Below are 11,833 nucleotides of genomic sequence, written 5' to 3' on the forward strand. Positions count from 1 at the left end.
ATCAGAAGTTGTTTTATTAAACATATAAATACAAATTTAAACAAAGGAAGTGAAAACAAAGTACATGAGAGAAATCTCTAGAAAAGAGTCGTGGATCAGAGCCTGTGAGGAAGTAACCAGAGCTAAAAACATCTTTTAATGACCCTTTGACCAGTTTGTGAAGTCCTCAGCTGGATTTGAAAGGCCTAAAATATGTTGCAAAAACAAGAGTAGGAGCAGTGTGGACAGGCCGGTTAATCCACGCTGCGGGAATCTCAAACAGAGCCTCCGAACCCCGCGGATCGTCGCCAACAACAAACCAGGCGGGAGGTCACCTTCCAGCCGCTCCTCATTTGCCTCAACTCGTCCAGAGCGAGTTCAGACTGGAAAAACAATTTGCCCTGAGGTCAGCGAACGCATCGTCAGAGCTAAGACTTTTAGGAAAAGGTCTCTTTAAAAGGTCATTCTTCACTCTTTGAAGCTCGGACCCTGAAAGGCGTCCACTGACCTCCGCATTTCACTGTGGAAAAGCTGGCAGCAGCTGTGCGATCCACCAACGACTGAGCCGATAAACCAAAGGTTTGGTGCGTTCAGTCGCAAATGTGAAATTTTGAACTTGGAAAAAATCAGATTATTCAAGTTTTTTAAAACCAAACTTGCGTTTACTGACATGATGGACTGGAAACCATTAAACTTTAAAAGGGATCGATCAGCCGATCATTAGAGTTGATTTTCAGTCCAAATGTTTCACGCTTAAACTTTTCCAAAGACTCAGCTTAAGACTGTTACATTTACATCTTTAACTCTAAATACTCAGTTACGCTTCCACCAGTGGAGCCGATCGAGGCTCCAACAATCGAACCAGTGTCGATCAAACTGTTAACGATTGATTAAGAATCTGTTCTTAGTTAATTTTAAGCAAATCTCTTCATTAAGTTCAGTTTCAGGGTTAACGCGTGGGCTCCTCGGAGGGTTGGATTTCTGCAGAGACGAACAGCTACAACCTGACACCGTCACATTAAACCAGACGAGTCAAACATTAAATTTGACCCACGACGTGTTTGACTGTGGCAACAATTTTCCCACCATTTCAGCGCCGCGACGTTCTGCTGAAAATGTCCTCGCTTTGTAAAAAGGAATTTGGCGTAAACAGCGTTTGGACAGCGTTACGTCACAATAAAGTCTGACAGCGTGCAGGCGTTGCTCTAAAGGTGAGCGTTTAGCCTGTTAGCTCACAGCGCTCGAGTTCCCTCGCATCATTTAAATCTGTTAACAAGAGTCTCCGACGTCAGAGACCGACACGCCCCTCCTGCAGCGAATAAACGCGGTTCACGAACAGCTGATTGTCAGAACAAAACCTGAAAACTCCTCACTCCTCTTCCTCGTGACGTAAACGCGACTTTATTTTACTCGCCGTGACGCACGCAGGACTTGTCAAACAGGAAGTCCTGCAGAGTACATTCAGAGCAAGCACGGGGCCCCGCCCCCACAGACAGGTGGAGGTAGGAGCGTTTGAGTGTCTGAAAGGTTGTGTGGAAATCGCTGAGTCGACCTTTAACCTCTCGCAGACACAAACATGGCGGAGGAGCCGACCTTAAAAAAATAGAAGCGTTCTCAGATCGAAGTTCAACTGGAATCTTTTTATTTACAACCCAGAAAAGTGGACAGGCGACCAAGTTCTGCTTTCTAATCCGGCTTCACATCAGCAGCTTATTGCAAACTTTCCATCTCAGCTCATTTCTGACCTTTTTCTTCTTCTTCTGTCATTTATTCGCCGCACTCAGCTCTTCATCACAGCTGACCCCACCCACAGACGCCAGCGAACGTTACTGAGCTCGTCTACATCAGTGCATCTGTATCAGTGCACAGCTGGATGAAAAAATATCAAATCTGCTGCACAATAAAGATTAAAGATCTCAATCCAAACAAAGATATGAAATTTAAAAAAAAAAAAAAAGGAGATATTTGGGTTTAGTTTTTTTAATTTGAGGGCACGCGTGCCCCGAAGTACGTGCACACACTGCTTATGAAAGACTGATGTGGCTTCTGGGCGTGAACATAAAACGCAAACTTGATGATTTAAGTCCCATTTTTGATTTAAATAGTAAAAAAAGCCTGAATCATTCTGAAAGAACCTCAGACGCACCTGTGTGCAAAGGTAACGCTTTGACTGCCAGATGAAGACAGAGGACGTCACGTTCTGTCCAACCTTCTCATATATCTGCAGTTTATTTCATCACATCAGCAGATGTGAAAGAATCGGAGCAGGTGTTTAGTTTTATTTATTTCTAAGTGGAATTAAACATCTGTAGATTCAGGAGGTGGAAACGAGAGGTTTAGATTTTTTCCTGTCATGACTTAATTGTGAGGAATCGTGAAGCAAAGAACAGAACGACAAAAAAAAGAATCATTGGACATAAACAAGATTACATTTATTTTCAATTTTCTGCCTCAGGCACAGTTTCTCACTTCCAGCTGTGTTCACATCTGGCAGGTGTGCAGCAAACTGAACATTTTTCCATCCAGCTCAGAAAAACTATCCTTAAACAACCCGGAGCTCAATGAGAAGCACAAACTGGGATCATCTCTGACATCACGTTAGTGTCTGCAGCCCAGCCGGAGCGCTCCTCACTTTTTTTTTTGGCTGTAAATGAAACTTTGTGGCTGACCTGTTGATGCTCCAAACACACGCACACGCACGCACACGCACGCACACGCACGTCTGATTCGTCCTCCTCTTGGTCTGCTGGTTATTGTTGACTTCCTGTCTGATTTTTTTCTGACAAATGAAAAGAGAGTCTCTAAAAATCACGTCTCATGGCTCCGATCCTCGGTAAGTGCTCCGTTGGGGTTCTGCTCAGAGTGTGGCTGGGTTCGGAGACCCTCCAGTGTCGCCCTCCAGTGTCGCCCTCCGGCTCGCAGCGAAGCCAAACTGCTCGTGTTCAGTTCAGAGAAACGAGAAACAAGAAATCCTCCCCCCTCCCGCCCCAAAAACCCCAGACCCTCCCGCCCTGCCCGAGCTCACTCAGCCCGCCGCTCAGCCTCATCTCTGTCCGTGAAGCGCCGATACAACGGGGGGCTGCTGGGAGCCGTTGGGCTGGGAGACGGGGGGCCACATGGGAGTCTGTTGCATGTGGTGGTAGTGATTGTGGTGCATGTGGTGGCCCGTGGGCGATGACGGGGGCAGCCAGGCCGGCTGGTGGCTGGGTGGCGAGGAAGCCCAGAAGGAGCCGAATCCCGCCGTGGAGGAGTGAGTCGGTGGAGAGCACGCCATGGACACCTGCGAGGGCCCGCTGCCCGTGCCGGAGCCACACTCGGACGCCCGAAGTTTGGAGAACATGGTGATGGCATCGGGGAAGTTGGGTGGTGTGGCAGGGGTGTTTCTGGGAGTGCACATCTGCAGGAAGAGGAGAGAAAGAGAGGATGGTTTCAAAATAAAAGCCTGGAGGACTTGTTGTAAAACTTCAAATGCTTTAATGTGAAGTCAGAAGAAGAAAAACCTGAACTGTAAAGAGTTGGAGCTCTGCTGACTGACACACACACACACACACACACACACACACACACACACACACACACACACACAAAAACAGAGAAGGAAAGTCAGCAGGAGGCCCATTGGACGACCTGGACTTTCTAAGGCTCCTGGAGGCGGAGCCGCACATGCTGCTCGATGAAAATAAGATTATTAAACAGCTTCGTTTTAATGAGGTCAGCAGCTGCGAGAGCGCAGACAATAAACCAACACGGTGGAACCAAAACCCAAGCCATGGTGACGACACGCTGGCTGCACCCATATTTATATATTTTTTTATGTTTATGGTTTACTGGGGGGCAATAACCGTCTGTTGGCAGGTCACAGGAACTTCCTGGAGTCTCCACCAGCTCCCGAGATAAAACTGACATTAATTACCCTCCATATGTGGTACAGATGGTTGAACCCGAGTCTCAGGTGCAGACCTTTGTGTGCAGGTGTAAAAAATCTTTTAGCCCTTCCACTTCCTTTTACGGCGTGGGACCCGCCCACCTCATGAGGTGATGTTTAGCGACGTCAATTCGGAGCACACCAAAACAAACAGAGTTGTGCCTGTAGCCACAGATCTGTGTCACCAAAACAACAGCGGGATGACCACAGTGACTTGTACGCTGCCTGTTGGAGCTCCGCCTTCTCATATGTTCACAATGAGCCGGATGTGTTGTTTCTCCACCGAGGTACACGGCGTGCAGAGGCGGTAAACCTGCGGGCATTTTCCTGCTGGTGTTCAGGCTGGATCAGCGTGTTCGTTACAAACGGCCTCGCCTCTGTAGATTTCCCGTGACCCTCGGAGAACCAGTTCTGTGGTATGCTGTATGTTGATGCATCGCACCGATGATGTTGGACCAAGAACAAAAACACCAGCTTGCCGGGCGCGCCACGTGACCTCACACAGAGCCAAATAATCAAACTTTCACTTACAAGTCAAAAATGATCTTCAGGAACAGGAACAGCATTGATCGGTGCTTATTAAAGCTCCGAGACGCTGCTGCACGCACACACACGTTCTCTCATTAATCTCTGAGGCGTCTAAGAAGGAAAAGAAGACGCTTGGCTGGTTCCCGCGGAGCCTTCGTGGCCTCGCTCTCTCAGCGCATACAGCTGGAGCTCCTCGGGCCGACGTCGCCGTCTGTCTCAGGCGCCCGGCCCAAAACTCTCGCCTCAGAGAGTTTCCCGTTTTCTTCTTTGGAAGCTTTTTATTTCCTCAAGACTTCAGTGTTATCTTTAATAGTTCATCAGTTTACAGACACATGTGGATTCCCATTTCCCCCCATACTCCGAAAATCTGTTTGTACTCAAAATATTTTTTACATTTTTCTAAAATATTCCACTAAATTTGTCAATACTTGTGCTTACGGCAAAGAGTCCAAACTCTGCCGTTTTCTGAGCCTCAAACAAACTTATTAATTTCACAATAAAGGCTCCACATTGCTCCTCCCTCCTCCTCCTCCTGTGCACCCCGGAGGAAGAGGAAGTTGGGCAGCTGATGCTCGCTCAGAGCGCTGAGTTGCTTCAGTGCATGAAGAAGATGTCACCCAAAATAATAACAAAGCAGCCTACTGCCTCAACATGCCCCCCCCTCCCCCTCCCAACCATGCACACAAACCAGAGGAGGAGGAATGAAAACAAAACACGCCTGCTGCAGCTGTCCCAGCACGACCGAGGATCGGATCCAGGGAGGCAGAAGCATGAGATTCAGACAGTTAATGAGAACACACACACACACACACACACACACACACACACACACACCTGTCTGCTCACTGTGACGCAGGTCTGCACATTTTCTCTTTATAAGCCGGTAATTATTAAATTACAGGGCTGCAGTTGGAGATTAAACAGTTATTATGGCTGCACACGCCCGTCGTCCTAACAGCGCTCAAACACAAACACAGCGTCTGTGTGCGAGCAGCTCGCCCTCCACCTTCTGCTGCTCTCTGTGACTAAACCAACCAGTGGATGCAGGAAGAGACTGTTCAGCCTGTGGATCGCCACGCTGAACCCCCACCAGCCAACCACAACCACAGAAGACTTTCATAAAATCAAAATCAAACCTTTTTAATGAGTATTGAACAAAATAAATCTGAACCTAGCTGCTGAGTTTCACTCCCAAACAGCTGGAGCGGCCGTGTCCCACCCTTTGTAACGTTTTCATGCACTTACCATCTGGTGGTGATGCCCGGGGACGTTGGCCTCCTGGAAGAAGGAGCTCAAGGCCGTCTGCAGACAGAAAGAGAGGCAGAAGGACGAGTTAGGTTTCCACATGGAAAGCAAGCAGGACGCATTCATTTCCCCCAAAACCTCAGACAGGAAGGGCCGCCCCATACCCCCACCCTTTCACCATCATTAACACAAAGGGCTAAACGTATCATCTCCATGCTGGGACCTGAAACTGAGTCATCAGACCGCAGAGACTCTTTTTTTCTGCGGAGCTGCTGAGGGTGAAACCCCGAGGGAGGCGAACAAAAACCAGACTTTCTGTTTCTGAAGAAATGATCTGCAGCTTCCTGCAGAGCTGACAACATTTTTAAAGCCACAGAACGAAAACGAGCTTATTTCACAGCCGAGGTCATCGGGCCTGGAAGCATTGATAACATACCCAATAACACCAATAATCACTGAAACAGGAAAACTGATCAGTTATAAAAGGACTGACTTATTTATGATCATCGACTCATGTGTCACATCATTTTTCATTTCCTGACTCGGTGCATTAACCGCCAGAGACAACCTCACAAAACCCAAAAGACGTTTAGTTTCATGTTTGCAGAAACACGCTGAAAATGTTCAGATTTAAGCAGCTGTGGCCGCAGAAACACTGGCAGTGAAGTAAGAAACAAAGAGTCTAATCAGCGTCTCCTGTTTCGTCCTGTGTGACATTGAACTGGGTTGGACTGACTCAAACGCTCGTATCTCTGAAGGTCTGCGAGTTTTCAGAAGACAAAACACGAGCGCTCGTCTCGGCTGAACTTCTCCAGCTTTCCCTCACAGCAGCCTGAAACGTAAACAGTGCTTCTCCTGATTGTGGAAACAGGGAAACGAGTTGGCTTCACGTATGCGTCATCTTTGTTGTGAACTCAAACGCACGCCGTGATCGCAGAAGGAGAAACACCGGGCCGATAGACGGAGCCGACCCGACGCTACAAAACATTTCCCGAGGACTCGAGGGCGGCATGACTCACGCTGTAGACGGGAAACTGTCAGGGAGTGTGTGTGTTGCGGGGGGGGAGTCATCCCACAGGTGGGAACTAACCAGGAGAGGACCACTTTAGACTTTCCATTCCCAACACTTGAAACTAGGACAGCCAGTGGACTGATTTTTGCGCTAAGTACTCGAACGCCTCAGAGCTCCACTGTTCCCAGCATCTTCAACATGCAGGAACATTAAAACCAGCACAATATTTAACTGTGCATAACAGATAACAATCATTGAATGTGGTGTTTGGAGATGAGCTGATATCAGTAAACAACACATGCTGAGTTCACTGTCTGCAATAACTGTGGGACTGCAGGGCTCCTGTGGCCTGAACAGGGAGTGTGAGCTTGTTTTGCAGCTCAGCGTAGCCTCAGCTTCTTCTTTTTGTTCGCAACACTTGAATGAATGCCATGCCCTTCCCTCCCCCTCCCCCCAGCCGTGGTTGTTTAACAACAGCGGCGGCGCAGGAATGTCTGCCGTACAACGTGACACCCATCTCAAAGAGCGAAAGTGCTCGGCCGCTATTGTGCAAAGAGCCGCTCTTTGTCTCGTCTCGTTTAATTTTCTGGTTTGTTGCAGGAAACTTGGTAACCTGCGAGTGTCTTTAAAAGTCTTTGCAGAGGGAAAACGGTTCGCGGCGGCGTGATGGCTTTTACTTTCACTCTGGTGCCTCATGACCAAGGACAAAAAAAACCCAGAAGCTCCAACACAAAAAGAAACTTCCTCTTTCAGCAAAGGAGCAAACCGGGTGGTTCGACAGGAAGTTAATCAGCAGCTATTTTCACTGTCATTGTAGTAATTTTACAAAAACAGCATGAACACATTTCCTGCTTCAGGCTCCTCACGTGTGACTGTGTTCGCTCAGAACGAGTCAACACTGTACAAAAACACAGTCATCATCATCAACATGATAATCAACACAAAACACTCATCTGGACCTGCCAGCGTCACTCAGCGCTCGGGTCTGTTTTTAACTAACTGTAAATGTTTCAAAGTTACAATTTTAAAAGCTTTCTTTCCCCTCAAACAAACTTCTTGCACCAACTTTGTTACTCCAGTTACTCGTCCACAGGTTAAATCTCAGGATTATTTGAGGTCCATGCGTCTCTTCACAGCCAGCTGACAGACAGGCTGAAGGTCTGTGGTGTGAAGCCACGCGGTTCCTTAACATCATTCAATTTTTCCTCATAAATGCAAACTTTGAAACTTTCTTCTACTCTTGGGTCTGTATGATGTCAGTGAGAGGCAAGTGACACAGGCAAGATAAATAAAGATTATTTTGAACTGTGAGTCAGCAGGACATCCAGCGTGAACGTAAACACCTGGACGATTGTTCTAAAGGAGGAAATTATCCACGGAGACTGAACGAGTTTGTGTATCAGGCTGTAAACCTGTTTATTTCTGCTGGAATGTTTTAACATGGGAGTCTATGGGGACTGACTAACTGCTGGAGCCTCCAGTGGACGTTAGAGGAACTGCAGCTCGATTCTCTTCATTCAGCAAACACCAAAACAAAATAACAGCCGGGCTGTGGGGACGTGTTAGCATGGGACTGAGGTCTGACTGCAAGTCCGGCGTCTCAGACGCGACGAATGCCCGCGTCCTTCACACCAAGGTTGCACCTCTAACCCGTGCTTCTCCCTCAGCTTTGTCTTCTAGGATTCAGCTGTGTTATGTTGTCCAGGTAACGTGAAGGTTAGTGACTCACTCCGGAGACACAACAACACTCCTTAATCCCAGTTTCCAGTCACACACACAAAGTAGCAGCGCACAGCACTTTTTTCCAAATAAACAATTCAGCCAATCAGAGTCATAACCCCAACTCCTGACAGTACTCCAAACATCACCGCCGCCTCCCCTCCCGGTGCAGCACCTGGCTGCAACAGACGGAGGTGTGGAAGCTCAGGTGTCCGTTAGCTGTTCAGCAGGTCAATGCTGCGGATGGGTGCGTTTGATGAAATGTCAGTAAGATGTTCTGGAAGGTGGTCAAGGAGAAATCATCCACACAAACGCAGACAGATGGGGGCAGAACTTGTAAACAGGACCTGGGTACACCTAAATCTTTTTTTTATCCTTTATTTATTTCATTGAATAAGAATAAAATTCACAAATTGCTGTGAGGTGAGGTAGCACAGAACCGTAGTGAAACAACTTTTCAGGAATGGCTGATGGACTGCCATTCCTGCCTTATCAGGCTCAGCATAGTCTGTGCATTTCTGCTTTTTAAAGATGGGCCAAAATAAAAATGTCAGACTTCTTCCAGCGATCCAGTCTCTGAGATCATTAAATTAACATTTTGGATCCATGAAAAGGAAAATCCCCAAGTCTTAATCCGATCCACAATCTGTGATCGGTGGTTAGAGAGAGGCTGAGGAGGATTTCAAACCATGTCACTGCAAACACGAGTATGCGTGTGTTTTCTTCATAAACTGGCGAAAACACAGCGCTCTGTGCTGCAGCACATGAATGAAACAAGCACAGGCCGGTTTAGCAATGAAAGAGGAAACCAGTGAGGAGCAGAGGGAGCATGACCGTCCCTTCATAGAAATTTCCAAGTTTGTTGTTCAACAAAATCTGATCAATAGTGGCTACTTTTCATTTTCCAGTGAGCACAGAGCCCTCTGTAATGACTTACAGCTGGCCTGTGTATTTACGCTGTACGCTTTATTGAATTATTAGCCTGACCATCACAGGCCCAGTAAACAGTCACGTCCCCGGCATGTGTGTCAGATTAATATCACGGGACCCACTTTCTTCATGAGAGGGTAAAAAGCGGGGAACCAGCAGCTCAACCACGCATTTTATGACTCCCACTAAACACAACGAGCAGCTAAAGGCTTTTCTTCTGTTATCGGCAGGCCTGCCTCGCCCTGTTAGAGGAGGACTTCTCGGCTTTGAATCATAGTTTGAGACATGAGCGCCACGTTGGGAAAACTGCGAAGAAGCAGCTCAAACTGACCTCCACCAGCCAGCTTCAGCTTCTAATAGGTGTTAATGGCACACGGAGGTCCGTGTATAGGAACAGCTGGAAGGATAATGCATCTTAATCGGTCTATATATAACCGAGCAGCACCGGGATCAATGTCAGGGCGCTTAGCGGGGAGCACGCACGGTCTGACCTCTTTATCCTCTCCGTGAAGCGGACACAAACACGCAGAGAGCCGCTCGCTGTGCTTCCAGAAACTCACACAGGAAACGTGATGAAACGATTGTTTTTGAGCTGGGCAGGGAGGGGCAGATCCATCAGATCACATCACCCTGCGAGCTCTGACGGTAAACAAGCCTGACCTGTAGTTTATGATCTGTGAGTAATGCGAGCGGAAGAAAAACAGCGCATCTTATCTTATCGGCATCTCCACGCCAAAATAAACACCGCTCTCCTCCAGCCTTACACAGCCCTGGTCCAACCCGAGCGCCCTACCTCTCTACCCGGCTAACAGCAGCTAGCTTAACGGCGAGGCGACGGAGAATGTAAACAAAAAGCATCGAGCTGAACACCACGTCCTCAGCGCGGCTAGGCGGCTAACGCTAGCCCCGGGAGCGCATGGCAGCGAGGCAGCACGGCAAATCCTCAAAACAACCACCACAGCGAGTTCACGGGCACCTCTTTGTACACCAAAACCACGCGTGGGGGTTAATAAAAGGACTCAAAGTGTGAATAAACCTCCCACTCACCTCGAATTGCCAGTGGGCCGCCTGGAGGAGCTGCTTCGCCTGATCGGCGGCGCAGCCAGCCGTCAAAACAAACTGGTTTATCATCACTTGGTGCCTCAGTTCTTCCATATTCACCGACATGGCTGCTCCCGCGGCTCCTTTACAGACAAAAACTGCCACCTTTTTTTCTAAAACATAAAAAAAGGATAATAACTAAACCCGGACCTGAAGGAAGCCCCGCGAACCTTCCGTCCTTCCTGCTCGTCTGTCCGTGAGTCTCCGCAGCAGCAACAACAATGTTTTCATGTCATCGCCAACAACAAAGAGCAACGCGTCACTGATTGGACGGCTCCACGGCGAGAGAGTACTACAGAAGCGCTGATTGGCTATCGGTGAGACGAGTTTAAATTTCTTCGGTGTGCTGGTTTTATGTGTTAGGACTGTGTCGGTGGGTGGAGTCTAAAAGAAGCCTGAGTGAAAACCGTCCACGCCGCCCTCCGTGTTTGTCGAGTATCATTACACAAGCGCTTTCATTTGTGTCCGTTACGCTGACGTAATGTTCGATCAGCCAGTGGCCGTAAATTCATAGAGCCGATTGGCTGCTTCCTCACGAGCTTCACACGTGTAAACACTGTAAATATTTTGTTTTGTTTTATTTTTTGAAACATATCCCGTTCATAGAGTCAACCTGAGAAAGAGCTAATAAATTAAATACATTTTTAAAAATTTAATTTATTTAACTGACAGCCTATATTTTTCTCATATACTCCACAAAAACCTGATATATCAAAAATCTATTTTAAATTAAATAGGCTACTATAAGGAGTGTGTTACATAATACACGGAGGTTTATTTTGCATTTGCGTTTGCATTTATCAAAACTGTAATATATACTGTAGTAATATGAAACAACACATTTTGAACACAACCGATTTATTCAATAATTTGTTTCCACAGTAATGCAGAATATTCATGAGAATTACAGGGTATTTTAAAGATTTGTAACGTATGTGTTAATTTACAAACGTTTTGATGTGAGAGATTTTTCTTTTATTAGTACATAAAGTCCAGGATTTAAATAATTTTAATTGCTTTTATTAATAAATATATAAAGAATATTAAATTCATGTTGGAATCCAGCCAACTTGAATTTGCCTATTAACAATAATAATTCTCATATTCATATAAAAATTACATGTCTGTTATTCATACTTGAGTATGTCTAGTTTTTCACTATTTTTTCTTTTTCTGACCACATACACATGGCTTAAATGTGTATGCTCCATATAATATATCATATACTATAAACGTGACTTACATTAACATTTTTCTGAAATAAGGAGCTAATAATGAAATTGATTTTGCCTTCACAAACATCTTAGTTGTTGTTATTGGACAATAAACCAAAATTAACATCTCAGGAGCACATCAAAAATAAATCATGCTGCTGTATAAATGATGAAGCATGG

The 11,833-nt window shown here is 46.5% G+C and overlaps 1 protein-coding gene across 1 annotated transcript; it reads right to left on the reverse strand.

Moving 5' to 3' along the window:
* Positions 1 to 2,988: 2,988 nt before the first annotated feature.
* On the reverse strand, positions 2,989 to 10,732 carry ubald2 (UBA-like domain containing 2). The gene is made up of 3 exons (XM_063472516.1): positions 10,386 to 10,732; positions 5,678 to 5,734; positions 2,989 to 3,376 (listed from the first exon to the last, which is right to left on the reverse strand). Exons 1-3 carry the CDS (start codon positions 10,503 to 10,505, stop codon positions 3,023 to 3,025), a joined length of 531 nt encoding a protein of 176 aa, XP_063328586.1. The 5' UTR covers positions 10,506 to 10,732; the 3' UTR covers positions 2,989 to 3,022.
* Positions 10,733 to 11,833: the final 1,101 nt, after the last annotated feature.

The sequence above is a fragment of the Pelmatolapia mariae genome, linkage group LG4 (assembly GCF_036321145.2).
Source record: "Pelmatolapia mariae isolate MD_Pm_ZW linkage group LG4, Pm_UMD_F_2, whole genome shotgun sequence".
NCBI lineage: Eukaryota > Metazoa > Chordata > Actinopteri > Cichliformes > Cichlidae > Pelmatolapia > Pelmatolapia mariae.